The sequence below is a fragment of the Gymnogyps californianus genome, chromosome 6, assembly GCF_018139145.2.
Source record: "Gymnogyps californianus isolate 813 chromosome 6, ASM1813914v2, whole genome shotgun sequence".
Classification (NCBI taxonomy): domain Eukaryota; kingdom Metazoa; phylum Chordata; class Aves; order Accipitriformes; family Cathartidae; genus Gymnogyps; species Gymnogyps californianus.
Window position 1 is genome coordinate 37,658,390 of NC_059476.1, and position 24,676 is coordinate 37,683,065.

Sequence of the window (24,676 nt, forward strand, 5' to 3'; positions counted from 1 at the left end):
GCGGGGTTTAAAATGCGAGCTGACAGAAGCTTGCTCCCTTGAGCAAGAGAAGCAGGAGTCTCGAGTGCGGGTTTCCATTGCGCAAGGTGACACCAAGACCATTTAGATGCCCGCCTCAGTGGGTTTTCCTGAAGCTCCGCGCTGGAGCTGGGCGCAAGTACTCCACTAATGAACCGTATTGATTTCATATTCTCCTGTTGTCCACCTAAATGGCAAGCGGCACATCTGATAGATTAAATAACCACACAATTGCCTGGCTTGACATCTCAATCACTTTGCTGTTGGGTCTCTAATGAATTTTACAGCCCAGCAAAATGGAAGAAATCAAGGTCAAAGTCCGGTGGAGGAAATATAAATCCCCAATGATCTCTGAAGTATTTGCAAGAGCTCCTGGAAGCCAGTCATGCCTCCCAGCATCTGCAACTCCATTTCAGCCAGGTGACGAGCATCATCTGGGGCACAGCAGGGAGAGGGGGGACAAAAGCAAAGGAGGAGGCAAGAACCAAACTGGCCCTTGCCTGGAGATGGACACAAACCTGTTGAATCCCAGCCTAGAGAAAGGGAACGGCAAAGCCCAACCTTTGTCCAGCAGGAATGAAGATAATTCACCCTGAAACTGGATGTGGTTGCTCCGAGTGTAAAGCAAAGCCAGCCGGAGAGCAGGCTTTTTGGTTTGTCAGCAACAGGTAGCAAGCCCAAAACACATCCCTGCCAGGCAGAGGCGTTCCCAGAGAGAGCAACGGGGATGCTCCTCGTTCAGCCCAAGGAAAACCGTGGTCCAGAAGCCATAGGCTGAGCTCTACGAAGACAACATCCTTGCTCCTCAGGAGCTGGAAACTACACCCGAGTCTCATTCAGACAGCAAGCAGCCGCTTCTCAAGGGTGTTTTAGGGGATGGAGAGCCTTAGCTTTACTCCTGTGACTGGAGATACCAAAAGAGGTTTGGTTACAGGACACAGCGGCCAGCCACGGGAAGATCAAGCAGAGCTTATGGCCCGAGGCAGAAGTGGCCTCTGGATGGTGCGACGGATCTCAGGAGGTTGATTTACACATATCATGGCTCCCAAATGCCCAGTTTAGCTAAATTACCCTCCCCTTAACACCCCAACAGCAGCTCATCAGCAGCACGAGCGGCTGCACAAGGTCATCTGTCCACGGGGTGACATTGCCTCTGTCACAGCATCGCTTCAGCTAACAGCACCCGCTGGGTGCTGATTTGCACGGGAGCTCTTTGCTTGAGGAAACAGAGCCCCGGCTGCTTTGGGAGAGACGTGGGTGCTAGGGGCAGGGGGGAAGCCAGCTTGGAAAACAGACCAAAATCCCAGGATCAGTGGCTCTGTTGGAGCTTTGCAGGTGGGAAAGCATGACAGAGTCGCCCTTGCTCAGAGGTGCCGAGTCGGGGAGAGGACGTATCGAGGTGAAGACGGCGATTGCCCTAAAGGGACTGCTGAGAAGGACGTGTGAAGCCGGGGTGTTCGCACAGCAACAAGCATCACCTTGGGAAAAATTCTCCCTTCATCTCCCAGCCACCTCCCAAATTACCAGCCAAAGCCAGCAGCAAGCGAAAATCACCCAACCCTGTCTCTTACTGGGAACACTGGGAAGTGTGGGGGGGATCCTGCTGCCTGGCTTGTGCTTTGCAGGATGCTGTTTGGACAGGAGCAGGTCTGCATTTGCTCCGTGTTTTTCTTTCCCATCTCACGGGCTGGACTGGCTTTTCTTGGGGGCAGGCTGTGATTTTGTTTTGTTTTTCCCACTTCTGCGCTTTAGCTGTGCATTTATCCTGACAGCTCCATCAGGACAGGGAGTGGCTGCAAAAGCTGCAATAAGTGTCTCTCTCCTCAGCGCTCGGGCTGTCATGATTCCTATTCCACCCCATTTCGGTCTTACGGATTGATATTTAGATTAAAGAGATGAACACAGCCAAAGAGCACTGGGCCCTGACAGAAAGACGAGGACTTCAGATCCGTCAATCATACTGCTACCTGGTAACTCCCTCCTCCCCTTCCCTTTATTTACAGAGCTGGATTGATAAGAATATTTAATAGGAACAAGGAGTGCAAGTATATATATATTTTTTTTTTTTTAAAAAGAGAAGCACGCAGGAAGAAGACAAGCCATTCATGTTTAACTTTCCAGGCAATTTGAAATCGTCTGCTTTGATTATTTAACTATTTACTGTTTCATGTATTTGCAGTTTTCCTCTCCTCTTGCAGATAAAGGATTCAATTTTCTTTTAAGCGGTGGGGAAATTGGAAGAGATTTTGTTCTGTTTAAGCATAGCTGGAGTCGGAGCACTCTGGGGGATTGAGAGCAACAAGATCAATTAAGATGCTAACGGGGAGGGTGAGCTGTGCAGGTCAGGGGAGGGGAGAAGGGCTGGAAGGAGGGACAAAATCCAGGCTTGGAGGACATCAGACATGTCCAACTGGGAGTCCTCCTCCTTCTCCAGCCTCCATGAGCTGCTGCTGAGCCATGCTTTCATATTCCCGCCAGTGTCCTATGAACTCCCTCCTGCTTTCCTAAATGTCCTCTCCCTGTGCCTGAGCCCATCCTCTGCAACACCCAGCTCACCCTGGATGTTTGGCTGACCGTTCCCATTACCATCTCCCTGGCGTTCACCCTCTCCAGCAAGGGCTTTCCGATACATTTTCCATTCATTTCAAGCAGAAAGAAAGGATGGAGGCTGACCTGGGAGTCCTCTTCTCCCAGTGTTTGACCATCCTGTACTCCCCAAACCCACGTGGGAAGGCAGAGGAGGTGCAAGCTACTTCTAACATAGGTGCGGTAGGCGACTCCCTGCAGAGCAGGACACAAACTCAACCCCCTGAGCAAAATTTAGAGGGTCAGGTTGAGAAGCCCCATGCTATCCTCATGGCAGCATCAGGGAATGCTGTCCTACTGACCACCGATGCCTCGTGAGATGATGGGTTGCACCACTCTCTGGTCCTAATGCTGGGACCCCAGGTGCCACGAATGGGGCAGAGGATGGTTTATCTCCCATCTGATTCCCCGCAGAAGCTGAAAGTATGCTCATCCCTGGAAGCCTTTTCATCCATCCATTGATTTGCAAGGTATTTCCTCACCTCGCTCCCTGCTCTGACTGGTTATGTTCCTTACTCCATGCAACCTTCCCAAAATCGGGAGCGATGTAGGCTTTCCCTCAACACTGGTCTGCGCCGTCACCATCACCACGTGAGAGAGAAACACGGCTCGGGGTGAGCCCCTTGGTGAGCACCTCACCCACCAGCAGCTCAAAGCTACAGCCAGCTCCTCCGCTCAGCCTCTACAACTACTGCCTTTCACCTCGCACTATTTCTGCCCCCTGCGTTCACTTTTTCCCCAAGAAAAAGAAGGGGAAAGAAAAGCTTTGGAGATCATCAAGAAACAAAAGACAGCGGCAGCTACGCAGACGCTCAGGGGAGAGCGGGTGCCCTTGGCCAAAGGGATGGAGGGACGCAGGGTGGGGTGAGACCCGAAGGCTGCACAGGCAACTAGAGGAAACCCCCCCGGGTTTGCAAAGCCCCATCCCACCCGCGTCGGCCACGTGCACTTGGAGTCGGACAAACCCAGAGGGATGCAACCCTCCCAGGCACCCCAAAGCCACCCCGAGACCGCTGCAAAGCTCCGGGCCAGGATGCGGGAGCCCACGGCATCTCCGTGCCCCCGCCAAACTTGCGCCAGCGGCAGGCTGACGGCTGATTGAGAAAGCGATTTGCATTTTAAATAGGTGCTTATTGATGTCTGCAACTCTCCTTCCCAGGGTGGGAAAACTACATTATTACTTTCTTGTTGACTGGCGTTTACGGCTGGCTGGAAAGACGGGGAAAGAAAATCAGGCCGGGATCGATTTTCCCATCCCCGATGCGAGGCCAAAGAGAGATCGAAGAAGCAGAAGAAAACTGACAGCTGGGTGGTAAAAGGAGAGAAACTTTGCCAACCAAATTAAAGGTTGCCTTAATGAGGAGAGTAATGGAAGGTTAATTAGCGCATTTACTTCATTAGGCTTTTACTAACAAGGCTTCTCCCGAGGAAGCGCAGTGGCAGGGAGGGGGAAGACGAGAATCCAGGTGAACGGATGTGTCGGGGACGATGATCAGGGAGGGGACAACCCATGGAGGGCAGCAGAAAGGGACTATTCAGGGATGTGAACCAGAATATATATCTATAAAATAATATATATATATATACACACACTCACATATATATAAAAGAATATAAAGGCTAATGCATTTGCAAAAAAGGCAGAGGGACCTTCTCTTCCACCCCTCCATAAAATAATCTGAAAATTATAATCTCAAACTCAGAAAAACAGGGAAAGCTGTGTTTTTTAAAGCACAAGACTGTCTTACAGATTCAGGTTATCAAGCCCCGAGGGAACACGGTGCTTATTTTACCCGCCTTACCACATACCACAAGCTACGGAAAATCATTGCCATGCCGAAATTGATGCCTGATGGTTGAATCGGGCACCGTAGTTTACAGTCTGAGGTCTGCGGACTGCTGGAGATGCTCAGACTATTCCTGAGGGTCTGCAAAAGATAACTCTGGAAAGCACACCAGCAGGCTTGCCCAAAAACGTCATGGCGGGGGGGAATATTTCAAAGCTCTGAAAAGTCTCAGCATCCCCTTCAGACTTCTTGAGGGTGGTTGTCATGGGGAGAAACCCAGCACCATCCCAGACCAGAGGTATTTCTGGGTAAGAAGGACACCAAGGCAAGGTAAAGAGCATAACCTCGCAAGGATGTGGGAGGATAAGGTCCCAGGGAGAAGGCAGTCACTAACTCAGCATGGATTTGGGACAAATCTCTACACAACCATCACAGGAAGACATTGATGTTATTTTTAAAGCGCGGCTGGCCTGAGAGAGGTGCCTGAATGGGCAGCTGGCTCGTCTGACCTGGCCTGAATAAGGAAGAGCTGGCAGGAGAGCATCAGGAACCGCAGGGGTTAATGCCTCTGCTGGGAGACGCTCATGTGGAGGTTGAAGGCGGGCAGCCAGGTAATGCACTGCCTGCAAACCCCTCTGTGTCTCCCCCTCTTCATCCCAGCCATTTGCCAGGGAGCGTGGGCTGGGAGGGGGCCCCACAGCAGCCTCCCCACATCTCTCCTGCTTGCCAGCCGGCTGATGGAGCCCACAGCAACCGGTCCCAGCCTGCGCAGCCAAGCCAAACTGGGGCAAATAAAGCAGAGAGGAAGGATCACGGAGCTAGGATTACTTTCCACACTTCCCTGGAGAACTATTTTTCTCCAGACCCTTCAAGGCCAATCAAATGCATTGTTGTGTTAAAAACAAGTGACTCTTGGTTTGTTTGGGCTTTAATGATGTTGGTTATCGGAGCTTTTCAAGAGGACTTCGCTGCGCAGATCTGCAGTGTACAAGGACCTTAAGGAGACCGCCTGCCCCTTAAGTCTTACCTCCCGCTAGGTCATCTTAGGCCCCTTCCCCATTCCTCCAGGTCTAGCAAATACGTCAGCAAGAGAGAGCGGGGCACGTGCCTACGCCACTGTGCAGGTCCCTGGCTTTTGGAAAGCCGGCACCACGCTGACCCCAGCTCATGGCAGCTGCTGTCAAAGCAGCAGCGTCCAAAGGCAGGTTTGGACGGGCACTGTGCTCTCCGCTCCACCCGTCACAGCACTCAGACCCTGCAGCCTTGCAAGGCGGCAGGACCCGGGCACGCCACAGGCTCAACGCGACAGGCGTGAACACACACTCACACCTTCCCTGCTCTTCCCAGCCAAGCATCCTCCACCGCACGTGAGGGGCCCGGCTGGTGCCCAAGCCCCAGCGCATCACCGAAAGGACAGAAGGGGATGCTTGACTGAACCCCTCTGCTCCTCTCCCTGTTGGGGGGAGCTCGCTGGAAGCTGGGCTGGGTCTTGGTGACCCCAGAAGCAAGGCCATGTTTTCATAGCTTCTTCCACCCAAAAAAGTTTCCTAGCTGAAAGCTCCATCTCGTGCCAATGCCTCTCCCCCTCCCCAGGTCACAGAAGAGCTCCGCATGGAAGCTCCACCACAGCTAATGGGATGCGAGCCCAGGGGACTGCTTTCAAACCCTCCACGCCTGGGAAAGGAAGGAGCAGAGACCGGAGCAACTAGGTCTGATGCCTGACCAGCATCAGTCCTCTTCACAGCCATCGGGCATAGGACCCTGAGACTTTTCTTTCTGCTCCTGTCTCAGCTGACATGCTACACAAGGGCTTGTGAAGCAGCGATACTACTCCCTGCTGCCGGCAATGAGGCAGCCTGGAGCAGGGCGCAGAGCAGCAGCAGCAGCATGGGGGCACGTACCCGAGGGCTTCTGCTGCCTCTAGACTCAAACAGGACTAATGGACTGGCCCCACCAGCTCCTCGCTAGTCCTGGACCTCACCCCCTGCCCAGTGCTCTGTGCCAAAGCAGAGGGCATTCCTTCTTTGTCCCCCCCGCCTCGCTCCCTGCTTCCACACAATTGCTCTTCTCCCTGCAGAGGGGATTTGCCCTGGGAACGTCACCATTCGTGCCAGACCTCGCTGCCTGCAAGGCTTGTACTGATACTGTTAAATAGTGGCGTGGATGTCGGACCATGCCCTTTTATCTGTCCCTCCTTCATCTGCCTATCGATTTGTCCCTCTCTGCAACAGATGTATCCTCCATCTGGTCTGAGATCTGCGGACACGTCTCTAGTCTAACAGCTCATCCTCTCCTCCAGCTACTGGGCTTCTCAGCTGGGAGAAACAGGGCTGGAGATACCCTCTTCTCTCCTGCTCCTCTTAGCCCAGGAGAAAACCAGTTGTTGGGACTTGCTTTGGAAGACATTTGCTAAACCCATCGCAGGCACTGATTGTGGCTATGGCAGAAGAATGGCCTTTCATCCACCCTACCACTGTCCTTCCCCAGGGCTTCCTATCGCACGCAGCCCCGAGCCCTCAGCCCCGTGCCGGAGCCAGCACCCTTGCTCACCACACCTCTCCAAGGCACAGCCTTCCAGCCCGCTCCCCGCTGTCAGGAAAGCCAGCACCCATCAAAAGCCACTGAGTGCCCAGGCAGCACTTGGCTGGGGGTGTCAGAGCCCCAGTTAATTTAGGGTGCAGTGTATGTTCTCGATGCCTCTCATTCCTGGAAGGCATGAAGTTATACTGGCTGCCTTGCTTGCTCAAGAAGTGTGAAATTCTTTCTCTGACCTTTTCTGTTATGTTATTAAAAGGCTTCATGGCCAGTTGTTTCAGAAAAAAAAATAATATTTCGATATCTGTTGGTCGCTGGGGCAGAACTTGCCTGTATCTTCAGGCTGAGCTCTGGTCACCTCCCCGCTTCACCCCAGCCTCGCAGAAGGAGCGTGCCGCTGTGCGGGACCTCCGAGCCTCTCCAGCCCGGCTTTCCCCTCCACAGCAGGGCCTGGGGCAGGGGAAAAGAGAAGTTTCCATGGGGAGAGGCTACTGCAGAGCCCCGGACAGCCTGCTCATCCCTCCGCTCGGCCGTTGGGTTGCAACACACGCCTAACTCCAAACTGCAATGATTTATGTTACAGGGCAACCTGGAAGCTTTGACTGGAGTAAGGAGCCCTTCATACTGGTCTCTGCAAAAAGCAAACACACAAGCAATCTCTGGCCTAAGGGGCTTATCACGCAGGTAAGGAGCACGGAGGCAGGAGAGAAGGCTGCCTTTGGGCATATTGCAGGCTCTCTGCACAGGGAAGGAGCTGTTCCTGTGAAGCCTGGACTCTCCAGATGTTCTCATGCAAGCAAATGACTACCTAAATCTATATGATAAATGCCTTTCATGGACAGAATTAAACAGACAGATGGATGGATGAATGGACAGACAGGGAGACGGAGGGAATGCGAAATAGAGAACAAAGAGCAGACAAACAAAATCTTAGAGGGCGGACAAGGCTGCGCCATGCCAGGGAAGTAACCGAGATTTGCCCAGGAAGCCGTAGGGGTGCGTATCCGAGCCCACACATCTCTGGGCAAAGGGAAAGAGGCAGAGAGCTGAAAGCAGGCAGCAGCTCTGGGTCCCTGCTGGCTGCCTGCACTTTGGGTTGTTTTACAGTTGATTTATATGTGTAACAGGCAATGTTTCTCTGCTGTCACTGACATTAGGAGCTGAAATGCTGCAGAGACGAATGGCCATTTGTCACTGCAAATGAAGTCTGCTTGCTCTTTTTTTTTTTGCCTTCCCATTTTCAGCTGGCCAAGCAGAGGGGAGCGGGGAAAGGGCGGCAGCGAGGAGTGCACTTGCTCGGCAGGGCAGGCTCGCTGCTCTTCCCGGGTCACGAAGGAAACCCCTTCCCCTTGCCTACACCCACCCGACCACGCACAGCCAAGGGGGAAGAGCAGGGAAGCGCTTGCTGGAAGATTGGCAGCCAGCCCAGGGTCTTCTGGGCTGCTGGGAGTAACTTCTCCTCCTTCCCCAGGACGTCGGGCTGGGCAGAAGATCAGCGATCTCCCATCGCCTCGGCCCCCGCGGTTTTAGCTGCTCGCCTCCCCGCCGGGAAGGAGCTGCAGGCGCTGCTCTGCCCTGCCAGCTGTGCTCGGCCATCTCCGGCAACGGCTGGTGGGAAGCCTCCTGCCATCCTTCGGCGACCGCTCGCCCAGCCCACGCGCTCCCCTGTTCATCCTGATCTCATAAACCTCCTGATTTGTCCTTAGCCCCCTGGAAACCCATTGCCCCTCGAAACGCATGGCACAAAACCTGCGCTTATTTGCACAAAGGGGCGTTTTGCAGCCCTGAGCAAGGGGAGAGGCAACAGAAGTCCCCTTTCATGAGGACGTCATTCAGCAGCCACCAAAGAACTGGGCACTCCATGTGGCTGGCCAGGCTTTCTTCAAAAACCCATCCCTAACCCCTGGGGGGGAATACCCAAAAAGAGCTCCCAGGCAAGCGGAAAAGGAGGAAAAAAAGAAAAGGAGGAATTTATTGGCGAGGAAAGCAGTCTTTTTGTCTGCAGCACACGGGACCGTTGGAGAGGCACGGCGCAGACGGGCAGTGCCGCGGAAGCAAGCAGAGGGCTGCATCTCGAAGGCGAGCGGCAGCAGCAGGAGGAGCTGGTACTTTATGAGGGTTGTTAAAAGTTTGGGATCAGCTGGGAGGGCAATCTGGATTTCAGCGCTAATTGCATCCATTCTGATTTATCATAGAAGATTCAACTCCTGGCATTTTGCGTTCCCTCCGAAATGCTGGCATAGCTGGAAGTTGGGGAAAGAGGAGACGCAGTAACAATCTCATTGTTTAGTGTCTGACGGCCTGACTAGCTAAACATCTGCTTGAAATATTAATAACTGTCAGATGGGAACAGCTCAGGGGCTCTATGCAGTTTCACACCATCTGTTTGTAGAGTAAACACACTTACGCACAGGCGCATACACCCAACCCTTTTGTCAGGGTTTTTATTCCCTGGATCGGCACGCCTGTGCGGATGGGAGACCAGGGGCCGCGTCCTGGGAGAGCGGGGGCAAGGAGGGGGGCCGGGAGGGCAGCCAGAGAGGGAGCCAAGCAAATTCATTGACGACTAACGATAGCAGTAGTAACGCACCCAAAACCTAGCAGGGGTTTTGATGCTCCCTCCTTTGATATTTCCCATCCCAGAGGAGCTTTTGCTTCCTATTTTGATTGTTTTTCAGCGCAGGGTTTTGTTCTGGTTCTTGCTGTGCCCCACACTGACACTGACATCGCCTGATATCGCCCTCGCGCCCCGGGAAACTTATCTTCTCACCAGGGATTTTGGGTGCTCCCACCAACCCGGGCAGCAGGGACGAGCCCTACGGAAATGCCCCGCTATCGTCACCACCTCTGTCTGCTGCACCACCGTTCTGCTGCCAGCCATTTAATACCACGCTCTGCTAAATACAGTCATTCCCCTCTTTTTCCATCCGCCACTCTTTTATTGGCTCAATTGACCTTGATTTGGTTGAGGAAGACGATGCTTCCAAACAGGGCAGTGAGAAAACCCACACTGAAAGAGAAACGTCAGGCGTTTACTCTCGCCGATGAAGTGACCAAGTTCAGGAGGTACCAGAGCATCTTTTCCCATAAGAAGTAAGGTAAGAGAGAGGCAGTGAATATGCGATGAGACACAAGCCATATAGACAACTGAAATCCTCGGTGGATCCCATGCAGTGAGGAGGAGAGAGAAGCAAGACCATGACCACTGGGATCAGTATCTGCAGGAGAAGCTGCTGTTTGCAGATGAGACCTTTCAGTGCAGGACTCTCCTCGAGTTCCTGGTTTTGTGGAAACCACACACGTCTCCCAGAGACCAGGAAAGGACAAGACATCTGGTCCAAAAGCCCATGAGAGGGCTACACCCCACCCCACCGCCAGCATCTCCCACCACTGCTGTACCAGGCTCCCCATCCCATCCCTTGGAGATGGGCACTGTGGAGCTACACGCGCGCCAAGGACTTGGCAAAGAGAACCAGGATGCTCCTACTCACGTGGACCTGGAGGACGGTGGTGCCCACGGTGGTGTTCTCGAAGAGGCTGACGTTGTACAGGGCCTTGCTGAAAACGGGGCGGTTGTCGTTCTCGTTGATGAGGTTAATCTTCACGCGTGCAAAGCCAACGTGGTCCGGGATGCTCTCGTTTGCAAAGAGCTGGGCAGAGACGGGAAGCAAAGGGGAGGGTTGGAGACACTGTTTGCAAAGCTTGGGCGAGTTATCTATTCTTCTTTAATGGAGAAAACAACTCTCTCCTGAGCTCCCTCACCAGGTGAGCCAGCTCAGTACTAACCACCGAAGCACAGGTGCTCAAAAAATAGAAAAGAGCTCCTTCCCTCTCCCCTGGGACCTGCTCAGCTCTGGGTGACCCAAACACCCTGCACCACCTGCCTCAAACAGCCCCAGCCTCTGCCTTGCAAACTGGAGAACCAGGATCTGCCACCCCACTGCAGCCTGGAGCAAGGGGAGGAAGGCTTTTGCTCATCTTTCTCCACCAATGCATGAAAGCCTCTCTGCCAGGACTAACACCGCTGGTGTGGTACGAGTCTGCTTTGCCTTCCTTGAGCATTTACAGCTCAGGCAGAGAGCGGGACAAAGCTGGAGCAGGAGGCTGGGGAGAGCTCTGGTGCCTGAAAGCTGCACTTAAAACAAAGTTTTATGCTCTATAAAGCTTTTACGGCCCTGTGACATAGCAAGGGGGAACACACTCTGCTTAAGCTCTTGCAGCTGAGCCTTTGGATGTTGGAAAGACAGAGAAGGTGCAGAGCAAATCTCTTCCCCACCTCCTCCTTTTCCTTTATTACTATTTCCATTTTTTGGCCATTTTGTAATGCTCCGGAGTTTCATAGTGTGGATTAGAGAGAGGAAGAGAGAAGCCTCATTAATGTCACTCTTAGGTTACTCTCAAAAATATGGACCTCCCATAGAGCACGGGGGTGCAGCCTTACCGAAAATTCGTAGCGAGGAATGGTCTCAAAGTCCAGCGGCACTGCCACGCGGACGCGGATGTCCGCCTTCCCCTGGATGGAGGTCGGCGAGATGATGAAGTGGTTGGAGTTGTTGCCCACCAGGTAAACCTCGAAAACGCTGTTGGGTCCCTGGGAAGGGAGAGAGGAAGGCTGACAGTGACAAAGGAGGAAGGACCCGGCACAGCCACGGGGTAAGGCTGCGGGGACCCAGGACCAGCCTGGGGGCGAGCGTGGGACAAAAGCACCGACCCAACTGCAAAGCCTGTGCATCGGGCGCAAACCTGCCAGTGCCAGCAGCTTGGGCACAGCCCTTCGCCTTCAGACACGTAAAAATGCAGTTACTGGAGACGCAGGGGAGTGCTTCTCTGCTTGGGTTTGGTTAACTGAGTCATAGGATTCGGCACCGACCTTAAGCACTCTTTGTTGTGTTTTATTACGCTTACTAGGTGTACAATGCATGTGATTTCTATAAATCTTCTTTTCACGTGCACCCATTTTATACAAAATCCATGTGCGCATGAAAGGAATGCATCCCTGGGATGAACCCGCACAGCACACAGCTGGAGCAAAAATCCCTTTTACTGTTTCAAGGTCCACGCACTGCGCAGGGTATCACACACCGGGCTTCATTGCCTCGTGCTGGGGGGCACAGCGTGGGTGCCTCTCCCATGCAGAGGGCTCTTTCCAGTAAGACAGCTCAAACTGGGAACTGGAAAACTCCTCCTCTCCCAAGACCTGGCTGGCAAAGCAGCAGGACCACTGGCATACCGACAGCAGCACTTTAGGACCCTCGCTCCGGGCACGGCACCCCTTCCCAAAGCACGGCCCAGCAGAGCACGTGAAAAGCAAGTTCAGAAGCTGCCAGAGCCGAATTTCCAATTTTCCCCAAGTGACCTCCCTCCTATCAGAAAAAGGGACCAATTAAATGCACGAAGGGGCACTAATAGCAAAAGCTGGCTAAGCGTGACTGCCGAGAGCCGGCGACACGAGCAGAATCCCTGCTTGCCCTCCTCCCCGCAACCCCCAGCAGCCGGTGGAGTGGGGGGCAAGCTGAGCATCTCCGGTGGAGCCACACGGCAGGAGCAAGCCCCGAGGGCACCCACGGAGCCACACGAGCAAGCCCTGAGGGCACCCACCGCCCCAGGAGCCCAGCAATGCTCAGCTGGTGGCCGACGGACAGAGGGAACAAAAGGGAACTGTCTCAAGGCAGACTTAGCTCCTTCCAAAAGCTGTTTTGCTGGCAAAGTGGGAAGTGCCAACCCCGGCACGAGTGAGGGATGCTCCCCGACACCGGTACACAGCCTGGGAGGGAGGGAGCAGAGGATACGGAGAACGGCAGGAGGAAGCATCACTCCCCAAGCTGTTATTTCGTACCCTATCCTTAAGATGCCAATTTATAACAAACGACCATTTTCCACCAGCGACAAAAAGCCATTTCATTGAGGAATTTCCGCCCAGCTCTGCCGCCGAGGCCTCGGTGTCTCTCCTAGGGCCCGGTGCCCGCCCTGCAGTACACAAAAGCACCTTTCGTGGCGACGAGATGCGAGGGATTTTCTTGGAAGCCGGAAAAGAGAGAGTTTGTTGGAGGCAGGAGATAAAAGTTGAAACATCAAAAGAGACCCAAGTATTTGCGGGGAGAGAGCCGGGTGGATTAATTCCCCTCCAGCTGGGGAAGGAGATCAGCCTCCAGATACCCACCATCCCTAATTAGCTGCCCCTCGAGTGCCTCAGTCTCCCCATGTGAGGTCTGGAGAAGGGGAATACATCTGCCTCTCGGGAGGGCTGCTGCGAGTTGCCATTTATATATTTATTTGGCTATTTATTTTTTGGTTTCTGCCCCCATGCTGCTTTCCTTGCTCCTGGTTCCCGGAGCCTGCGAGCCCCCTGCGGATGGCTGAAAGCAAATCTGAATATTCAAATTGTTATCAGCTGCCCAGCAGAAGGGGCTGGCTCAGCCTGGCTCACAGCTAGTACCTCCCGCTCCGGAGGAAACCACGGGGAGCTGCTTACATTTTCCTCACCCCTTCCTACCTGCTCCTGTCACCCAGAGCAAGCAACGGATCTGAAACGTGCTTGTGAAGAAGAAAAACAAGCACTGTCTCCTCGGGCTCGCAAAGGTCCTGGTGTGCAGTGGTGGGCTCACGGCCGAGCATCATCTCTTTGTGGTGCCGAGGATGAGCACGGGATGCACGAGTGTGCTATCGGTGCACGACCTGCTTGATCTGCTTGCTTCCCCCCCTCCAACCCCTTACCCACCAGCTCCTGTACTGCTTGAGGTTTTTTTCCCCCATCACTGAAAACAAATTGGCTCCTTTGCCTTCCTTTAGAGGCATAAATTAACGAGCAGCCTGCCAAAGCTTAGCAACCCTACAATAATAAACCCGTCTACACGCACCCTCCATCCGAAACAAATTGAGCCATAAAGAAATGGGCTTCGGAGGGAAGTTCGCTCTTGCACAAAGCCGGGACAGAGCCGCACGTTTCCCAGCTCGTCTCATCCCGTGCCAGTGCACGGGGCCAGCGCTCGCCGTGGCTCGAGGCTGCTGCCCGCTGCCTCCTTCCCGGCAATCAAACCTCCTCCCAGCCGTAGCCGGCGCCGCAACTGATGGAAATTTCATGTCAATTCAGCTAAAAGACAATCGTAGCTGCAGTTGGGCATAATTATTACTTTGTTCTTCGCGTGTGTATTCCTCAGAGCGTGTAATAGGAGCTGCATCGTGTCCCTGCTGCCACAATGCCAGCATCAACCTCATGCCGATACCTGACTTCCAAAAAAGCGACCTCTGACTGATCTACCCCAAATGCTTCATATTTGAACAATTTGTGACGGACCAGTTTGCCAGCCCCACGTGCCCAATATCCCTCTTAAATTCCAGGGGGCTGGAGCAGAGGGGAGACCGTCCCTGGGCACAGCTAACACAGCACGGACTGGCAGGCAAGGGGTGGGAGCTCAGGCGTGAGGCTGTGAGATGCCAGGAGGTGGGTACGTGTGTCCCTCCGGAGGTCCCAGGCACCATGTGGGACCTGCTCACCCACCTGCTATGAAACACGGCCAAAAGTCTGCTCTCCCAACCCGCAAGATGTGCTCACCGGGCACGGTTCACCACGAGTCAGGGAACTCCTCCTCACATCAGGAGGCCAGGAGCAGCCACATCAGCTGTTCCAGCTTTGACTGAGGATGGATCATAAGCTTTATCCCTGCTTTTTCACCCAACATCACCCACTGGCTTCATCCATCGTTTCTGCTCCCACCCAGCCCCTTCCCCATGGGAGCGCACATGGAAATGCTTCAGAAATTATTCAGCCTTCCACCAGTCAAAGCAAGTATTTAGCATCACTTACCAATCGCTACGCAAAAACTCAAAAGTAAAAAAAAAACAAACCAACCCAAACCCCTAGACAAGCAAACAACCCTTCCTCAAGCATACTGCTCCTTGAAATCACCGAGGTGCACAGGTAGGTTGGTGGCCTGCAATCATTTTCAGCACAAAGCGAGCTAGATTTGGGAAAAGCAGCCTGGGATCCTCAGTTTTCTTCTCTTCATGCTGACTTGGTACAGGGCTGCCTTCCGTTCCCTCTACCCTAGCTCAGCTGCAGCTTGCTTTTCCAACATGAAGAGCCCTGCCTTTCTGAAGCACAAAATCCAGCGTAACTCCAGCTTTCCTCCCAGCCACTTTCCAGGCAGGGGCTATTACCTACAAAAAGCTGAGAAGTGTTTAATATCCCTCATTCTGGCAAGTTTGCAAAGAAAGGAAAGTGCTAAGAGTTCAGGAGTAGTGGAGGAGGAAGGGGGGAAAAAAAAAGAGGGGTTTTTTTTAAAAAGCAATTAGTGCCTCTTTGTACGGCTTGGATACCTTACGCCTGGTTCTAGCTAGTCAGAGACAAATAATGCTTAATCCTTCCTTTGAAAACACAAGGCATAAAGAGGGTTATTCTCTCCACCCACTTCAAGGCATTTAACTCAAGTGCTCTCAATAGCCTCTCCGGAGTTGCCTGCCTCTCCCCCACTGCCCAGCCAGCCAGCTTAGGCTCCCAGCACCCGTTGCTCGCCCAGCACCCATTGCCCACCCAGCACCCAAGCATGACAGCATCAATAACCCTTTTGAGGGCTCACTGGGCACGGGCGCTTGTCCCCTGCATCCCTAAGGACCCCACTGGGGTCACAGGCGATGCAGGATGCCTGGAGCAAAGTGCTCCCCAGCCTTTCTGATCCTCCTCCCCACGCTGGCAGCCCTTTTCTCCCGGCTTTCTGTCTGTCCTAAGTGTCAGTCCTTGCCCGCTCCCTCCCTCCTGGAGGAGTTTTCTCCTTCCACGTTCTCCCCAGGTTATCTGCTGAATTCCACACACGCCTGCACAGACGGGATCAATCCGAGGCTGCCTCGCCTTCAGCTTATCTCTGCTCCAAATGATTGATTTTCCCTCTTTAAAGGTAATTTGCTGGTGAATTCCATGTATTGCAAAAACCCCTGTGAAATCTAATTCAGCCCGACTGGCAGCTGGCACTTTTGGGAGAGAATACTTGAGCGCCGTCAATTCCCCTTACAGTTCCTTGCCATGTAGATCATATTTATAGTGCACGTGTTTGTCATATGCATATATATGCTATGGATGATTCATATATTGCACCTGCACACGCATGGGCACATACGAAATCCCTATGCGAGTCTCTGATGTAGCTTTATGCAACAAATACTGTGTATTCCCATGGCCTGGATTTTCTTTTTTTTTTTAATTCCCTATTTATCTACCTCAATATGCTTATTTTGGAGAACTGTTTCAAAATTATTTTAAAATGTCAGACCATCGTACTTGTGCTTTATACAGCCTCTGCCCTTTTCTTCCTCTTCAGTCAACCGCGTCAAGGAAAATCAAGTGAAAGCCACGGTAGAAGACCTGGTTTCTCTGGCGTGCCCCGGGAAAGTACGCTGCTGTTTCTCTTAATATATCTCTGTGGATCTTGCAGCGATAGGAAGCTCAAATGGGGAATGCCCTGAAGGATGCCCTGCTCCTTTTCCTGCGTGGCCAAACCCTTGCCTTCTCCCTAAAATACCCAAGCCACCAAGCTGTAAAATACCAGCACATTCAGAAAAGGATATCCACGTCCCCCACCTTAGCCAGCCTTGGAGCAGACGAGCCGGAGCTAGCCAGCCCTCCGAATTAACGTAAACTTATTCCACAGCTCGGGGCTCTTGCTCTCAACCTGGAAACAAACCTTGCTGCAAAAGTGGATAATTCAAGGCTTTAATCTTCCGTCTCATACACAGGATTTATTCGTCCCTGCTGATCTATCGTAACGTGAATGAGAGGAGAATCCAATCCCAGCCTGGGAGCGTACATCCATACCGGTCTTCTGCGGTGTCCAGTTGAGTATAGGCTCAGTCTAAATACTGGGAAACTTTCACAGATTTTCATAAACAGCTCTCAAACGGCTTTGGAAAGGTATTCAAGTGGTTTGCTGTCTATCTGGCAGAGAAAGAAACTCAGCTGCACAGAGGTTAATGCTTTTTTCTTGGTTCATAGAAGGCCGGGTCCAAAACCCTGTGCAAACCCTGTGTATCGATTTCTCCTGCGTTCAAGTGTTTTGGATAAGCCGTAAAGAATGCAAAAAGAAAAACCAGCACACCCAGTTGAACACCTCTTGGCTGCACCCTGAAACCACGTCTGAGGTCGTCTCAGCTCAACCCGAGCGCGTCCTCTTGAGATGCTCCCCGTCCCACCTCGCACCCCCAGCCAGCTCCTCTTGGAGCAAGACCATGACCACGTTTGAGGGATGGCAGCTGGGAGTTTGCAAGGGCCAGACTCAGAGGAACAGGTTTCTCCTTGGAGGCACCCTGCTTAGGTACCTTGTCTGAGACGTTAATGCCAGCCTAGCTCCAGAAAGGCACTTAAACACAGAGGTAAATTCAAGCGCATGCTTTCAAGCGCGGTCTTGTGTGCAACGTAAATACATTTTTAAGTGCTTTGCTGAATCGTTTAATCTGACTCCTTCAAAAAGCAATCATTTAAGTTTGTGCAAAACACAACAGAAGAAAGAAAGACCCAAAACCCACCATTTAAAAAGGCCGCGTGGGCCTGGTTACAAAACACCTTCTTGTTTAACGGCCTTGGCAGCCCACGCAGTGTGCTTTAAGGGCCAGGCCCATGCAACACCCCTTTCCCCAGCTCTACAAAGACACAACCGGGGTGCGATGGCAGGCAGGTTCCCCAAAGCCACCCAACCCCACGGGAGCCCTGTGTGGGGCAAGGTTCAGGCGTGGGCTGCTCCATCCAAGTAGGACCACAACAAGCGTGAGGGCTGAAGGAACCGATTTGTCAAAATTTGCTGGAGGGGCCAGAACAAGGCGGGATGGCTTGGCTCAAGAAAGAAACCAACCTGCCAAGGGGCTCTCCCAGGACCTAACGACATAGGTTGGGAGGTAGGAGACAAAACTCGAGCAAAATGATCTTCCTGAAGACTCTAGCTTTGATTTCATGTGTCTCTATCCATCTGCTCTAATTTATTTATTTAGCTGCTCTCCCCGGAGACGCGTATAATTCTCGTCTCGTTTTCCTTTGCCCCTTACACAAATGAATCGTGTCATCTCCAGCATGAAGGCCGTGTTGGCGAAATAGCTTCTGTCAGCCACGTCCTCAGTCACATCCCTGCCTGAAGACCTCGGTCCTCGCCATCCCATCCCTCCGCCCCTGCACCCACAGAGAGCCGAGAGAGCCTGATGCCATCTCGGCTGTCTCAAATCCAGATGGTTTGTAAAAGCCTCGCAACTCTCATGAGGTACTTGAGCATCCAAAATATCACTGTCAGGCAACTATTTTCCCTTTCTGTAAGTTTTTTACTGAAAGTTTGGGGGTCTTGGGACTTCCATAAATACGCTGCCCGGGAAGCAGTGCTAGAACAAGCCTGGCTGCAGATGCAGTCCTGCTTCTATCTCACATACATCTTTTTCACGACCTGGGTATCCTCTCCCCATTTTTTTCCCCCAAAGTGCTACCTTGATGGTTAATCCAGTCGCAAGCATCCACGAGGGGAAATAAGAAAGATCCACCACAGGATAATGCAGAAAAAAAACCCCAATTGCTTACAACTTTCCTCCCTCCAGATATTCCAAGACGTCAGCTCTCCTGTGCTTCTTATCAGTGAAAATAATGCTACGGTCAAAGTAATCCGTGCTGATATAACGGTCTCCAAAGATGCGTACAGTAAAACTCCTTCAGACTCCCTTAGCGCAAGAGGTCTTCTCTCAGCAGTTTTAAAAATCTCAGCCAATTCTTTTGGGGAAATCTCAGGAAGTTCAAGAAATACGCCAAAAGAATGAGTCTATTTTTTGCTGGCGCGATCGGGAAGGCAAGGCTATTTTTTATTCTCCCATTTTAAAATTAGCAAGGCTGAAAAGTGAATTCTTGAATGGGAGTCACTCCAGTAAAATGAGCTTTTAACCAGAAATAATGACAGATCCTTCATCCTTCTGGCACAAACAGAAGTGTTACAATGCCCTTCAAGAACGGATCTGCTGACATCTCTCAGAAAGCACGACAGCGGCTCTATTCAGAAACTATCCTAAGCATCTGTCATATCCATATCTTCTTTATTAGCAATTGACATTTTCAAGAAAAAACAGTCTCTTTATCTGCTTAATAGCTCATCTGCACCTCTTCAGGCTGAACTCATAACTCTTGGATGGTGACATCACGTCACAAGTAGATTATTAGTTCTGTGTCATAATCACTTCGCATGAAAAAAAATGGGATTTCTGGGTGGCTTTACGAGACACGGTGAACTCCACCCAGGGCTGGGGAAAAGCAAATCCATCATTTCAGCCAGCAAAGGCATCTTAGAAGATGCACATTTTAATTGACCCACCAGGATTTCAGGGGGTGGGGGGAGATGTTCCGTTTCATATTCCTCGGTGTTATCACATCGTTTAGCTGAAGCATCAGGAAAACAACCTGATGACGCCATTTGTTCTGACAAACCCTCTCCCCTCGTCTCTTGCTCGGCCTGAAGAGGAATAGGGATGGCAGGAGCCTGTAGCCAGAGCCCTTCCGAGGGATTTCGGAAAGTTCGCCATGAGGTGTCAGCACTTGTTTGAAGCAGACACCACGCAGCGTGACGGGGTTGGAGGGTACCGGCACACAGAAGCAGCCAGGCGTGAACTGCACAAGTCAAATAATCAGAGTAATTGAAGGCTGCAAGCCCAAGGCTGGAAAACAAGCTTCAATCCCTACGTGGCATGGACCAGCGCGTAACAAATAGGAGCTCCATTAACGCAAGGGAGGAACAAGCCTCCAACGCTCCCGGCTCGTTTGCAGTGATGAACTGGTATCTCAGTCCCCCCTGCGCTTCCTCCAGCCCCACGCTAGTGGGTATCTCTTACCTCCTCCCTCACAGCAGCAGTACCCATCCCTGCTGGGGCAGAGAGCCCGGAGGTCCTTTCTTTCCCCTCCCTGGCAGGTCCCCCGGGAGCCCAGCAGAAAACCTCCTCCCTTTCTAAAACAGAGTGGCAAAGGACTGCCCAAAAAGAGCCCTCAGAAGCGGGCGAGAATCAGCATCCCACACAATCCTATTTTCTGGCTCTCAGTGGCTGTGCAATCCTGACTGCATTAAAGCAAATGCCGTGCCTGCGCTCTGGGGAGGGCATCTGCACTCGGGGTACCCAGCAAGCAGAGCAACGGCAGCAGTAAGAGCTGAAAAAGCGGGTATCAGGACATAACCATGCACCTCATCACAGATTCATCAGTGACATCCTTCCCTGCACCCCCCAAAACCACACCAGTGCTACCCTAACAAAGGATGGACAGAAGCGCCCGTGGCAGGGGATACCTCACCTCATCTTTGTCCTGCACCTGGATGAAGAGGGGAAGGGCAAAGCCCACCTGGGCCAGCTCTGGGATGGCCACGCTGTACTCTGAGCTGTTGAACTCGGGTGCGTTGTCATTGATGTCAATGACTAGGATGTTGAAGGTGGTGGTGACGGTGGCGTTGGAGGGTGTGCGGTCATCGTTCAGCTCTGTTCCCTGCAAGGAGAGAAAACAACAGGGCAGCCTTTATTTTTCAAAGAATAAATGTAAAAGAAAGTGTGCATGCCGTGATTAGACGCTCTTGCAGGTTTTGCTTCCTCCACTTTGCCAAGGAAGGATGCTCAGTTGGTTCTGCCATTGCCCCTTAACCTTGAGCACCTTTCCACACCGCTGACCCATTAACACACACAGATGTTGACCCAGCTCTCCCATCACCCATGCTTCAGACCCACAGCACTCTTGCAAACCTTCCCCGGGGTTTAACATTTCCCTCGGGATGGCTGTGGCCAAGTTCTCGCTTGCCCCTATCATGCTAGGGGATGTGTAGGCAATTTCCCTGCTTAGGAGCATTTAAACCAAAAAATTGCCTTGCGAGATGTGGGGGACAGTCCTCAAAATAAGGGAAGCCACGATGGAGCAAAGAGCACTCCTATTTTCTCCTCTGCCATCTCCTGAGGTGGGACCAGGAGCAGGGAGCTAACCACCACAGTACTACTGAAGGGACAGAAAACTAGGGCGACAGAAGAAAACAAGATTTAGACCTTAAAATAGGTTTGGCAACATGTGTCTAAATAGAGAGCTGAGTCATGACTCCGTATCACACCTCTGTCTCAAGAAGGACTTTAATTTTGCTTTCCCAAAAGGAAAGAGTGCAGATTTTATTGCCAGAGAAGCAAGACTTGTGAAACAGCCTTTTCAAGCAGAGTCCCTCCTCTTGTCCTTTGGATAATCTTGCTTTGCTGTGGGCACAGAAAAGCAACGCTAACACGACCCACACGGCTCATTGCTATTCACCGCTTCTGCACACAACAGCAGAACAGGCTGATCCGAACAAGGAGCAATCCAGCTGTATTTTCACTGCGTGCTCCAGGACGAGAGCAGCACAGAACATTTTGGGTCCCGGGGATGCGGGACGCAGAGAGTTGGCATTTGCGGGAGGATGCAAAGTTTGTGGGGAGAGGAAATAAAAATCTATTGGATCAACAGAATATAGTTGGAACTCCATTATCATGCAGGCAGGAAAACGGGCAAGTTTTCAGGTTCACAAACCTTTCCAAGATTAAACAGATATTTTTGTCCCTATTAAAACCAGACAATCCTCTCTCTCTCGATTTCTACTGAATTGAAACTATGAAAGCCAAAACCAACAGATACCAGGGATGGATGCAGATCTCTTCCCCATGCATAAAGCCCCACAATACGACCTGTGCCTGGGACCAAGAGGGGTAATTTCTTGTCCCTTTACCCCCTGGCAAAGCATTGCACTTGCCAAAACGAGAAGGTGATGTGCTGGCTGCTGCCCTCCCAATCAATGACCCTTCCTACCACGCTGGTTTTTCCCCACTCCGGCCCAGCAGAATCTATACTTCTAAATGTGTTTCCAACCAGCTGCCCGGCTTGGTATTGATTTTAATTACAGGGCTGCAAGCAGAGCCGGGGAGCCGCTCTCAGGTGGGGCTGCTGGGGCTGGAAGACCAAGCTCCAGTGCCTTTTCTTGACGACGCAACTTCCAGCATCACTCCCTCCCCGTGCCTGCCTGCGCCAGGCAGTTGCAGACGATGCCCTGTTACACCGCTGCCTGCTGACATGACAAAACGTTCCTGTTTTTCCAGGGTTTTGGGGGGGAAAGATGGGAAATACGCACAAGTGGGCACAATTCAGGTCCCTGAATGTAGGTGTCTCGTGCTATTTGCAATCCCAGGGCGTCTGCATGCTGCCAGCAGATACAACGGCAGGCAGATCTAGTTGGAGACCAGGCAGGGCACCAAAAATGACCTTATACCTCCATATAGAGGCAATCAGGTTTGGGGCCGCTGTACGAGGGGGCTGTGTTAAACATCTTTCTTGGCTTGGCTGGGGAACAGCAAGCACATCACGGCTCTGGATGCCCACAGGAGCAACATGTCCCAGGTTTGCGCCTTCACCTCGAAGGAGTTGTCCCCAGGCAGGATGCCCTCCCCATCCTGCTCTGCCGGTGTGCCTCCCTGATGAAGGAGGTCTCACCTTCACCGTGAGGATGAATCCAGTGCTGTAGAAGGGGTTTTCCCGGTCCAGCGGCCCATTCAGGGTTAAGGCTCCGCTGATGTAGTCCAGCGCAAAGATGCTGTTGGTGTTACCTGAGAAAAATAACAGGCAGTGTGAGCACAAGCAGCGGGTACAGCCGATGCCAAACGGTGCTGGGGGTAACGCAGAGAGGGAAGTGGGAGGACACAAGCCTCTTCCCCTGCCAGTCTCCAAGCATGACCAGACCTGGTGCTTGAAAGAGAGGTTTTACAGAGCAGACCCGCTGCCAGGCCAGGAGCTCCAAGCTGGGCACAGGCTGCAGTGGGCTCTGCGAACCCCGCACATTATCTCAATGTGCTTTAAAATGTAATGGCTGTAATGGTCCTCTCTTCCTCTCACCTGCCCCAGCTCAGGGCTCAAAACGGTGCTTTCCTTCCAAGAGCCCATAAAGTCACGAATGCCACAGGCAGCTGAAGAATTTCAAAGGGGTTTGGTTACTAAAACATGCAAAAGGACAGCCGAAACCAGGGCCGAATCCAGGTGCTCCCCTCTGAACAACCGCCTGCATTCGCAGGGCACCGTGTCCCTGGGCATGGCCTCTCTCTTAAAATAGAAGAGTTAAGGGACATCAGTCTGGGTTAATCAGAGGAAGACGCAGACAGACCAAGCTCACATGTAATTCTTCACATAACAAGCAGCAGTTTAACTGTGAAGCCTCTTGCCAGAGGATGCTGAGGATGATAAAAGTCCACATGTATTCAAGGAGAGACTGGGGAGGTTAATGAAAGAAAAAAAAAAATCTGTCAAATAACAGAGAAGCCACGTGCAGCTTAGGAATTTTCTTAGCTGAATGCATTTGGTGCCAGGGAGAGTATTAGGGTAAATACTATAGGCACTTGCCCTGCTTTTATGCTCTTGCCAGATGTGTTGACCCCATGCAGCTGCCTTGTTTTCCTCAGCTTGAGCCAAATTTGGCCTCTGTGCCGGTCGTTCCGTGCAAGCAACCAGACAGGGTGCCATGGAGGGCTGTGCTGCCTCCACCCAGCATCCTATCCTCAGCTTGACTCCTCCTCTGGAATTAGACACCCAGAGAGGATTAAGACAAGACTTGAGTCTCACGGCCAGCAGATGCCAAAAAGACGAATGTCCTGCACTGGGAATGCCCTTGCGACGGACCCAGGTGCTCTCTCTGTCAGCCAGACAAAAGAAAGCAGTTGGTATGTGGAGCCTGGGATACCTGACGCCGGCCCGACACTATACCCGAGGAGGCTGCTGAATTAGTGATGACCAAAGAGGTTATACACAGGCATACGGCCACCCACACCACTCCCCTCACCGTCTCATGATATGCAGAAACCCCTGATCCAGCCCCAAACGGGAGCGAGGAAACCCTGCAGGTATGCTATATTCATCCCAGTCAAAAATAAAAACCCCCCTGTCTTCTCAATATGAACGTTCAGCATGAACAAAACACGCACAACATTTGTCATTTCCCTGGAAGAGAGCTGCAAGATGGATCTGCTGCCGCCGAAAGTTGTTCCCCGTCACTCAGCACCCACCTCGCTCCCTTCCAATCCCCCATTTAACCACGGCTGCACCTTTTGCGGGATGGCCAAAGCCTCCAGGTCCGGCTCTCCCCTCCCTCCCAGCCCCGGGAGCCACACTGGCCTTCACGAGCCGCTGGCTGCCAGCACCTCCTCTCTCTCCCAGAGCCCTAAGTGCCATAACACCTTTCTCCTCCATTACCGAGCCTTTATATCTTCCTCTCGAACGGAATGCCTCCCATTTCTGTCCTTGGTCCTCTCTTCTCTCCATCCGAAATGGCCCATTGACTGCTAGCCAGCTTAATGAACTGATGCGCGGCTACTTAAAATATTAGCAGCAGCCTTGCTTTTTTTTAATCTAACTTTCGCTGCCATACGTGAAGATCTCTAGTCTCCTTCCTCGGACGATTCCATTCTTTTCATCTTGACTTCCCACCTTTGCTCTGTAATTTACGGCTGACTCTTTAGGAGACTTCTTCTGATACCAGCTTTGAAGGACACTCCACGAGATGTATTGAATTGTGCTGCAAGGCATTTAAATGCTCCAGGATACCATGTTGCCATGGTAAAGTTTATGCATCAGGGCGATCTTGGTGCACTCCTCCTGATATAAAGTGTAATAAAATACCTTTTTAATCGCAAAATAGCGTTCCACTAACAGGAATCTGTAAATGCGGAGACCAATGGATTTTAGTGGAAATAGGTCAATAGGGCAGGAATTTGAC

General features: G+C 52.1%; 1 protein-coding gene across 1 annotated transcript in view; it reads right to left on the reverse strand.

Annotated features, from left to right (window-relative positions):
- Positions 1-24,676, reverse strand: part of CDH23 (cadherin related 23) — a 160,759-nt gene that overhangs the window by 72,617 nt on the left and 63,466 nt on the right. The window contains 4 exon segments of the mRNA XM_050899416.1: positions 10,418-10,576; positions 11,368-11,517; positions 20,212-20,400; positions 22,408-22,520. Of these exon segments, the coding sequence (XP_050755373.1) occupies positions 10,418-10,576; positions 11,368-11,517; positions 20,212-20,400; positions 22,408-22,520 (611 nt within the window).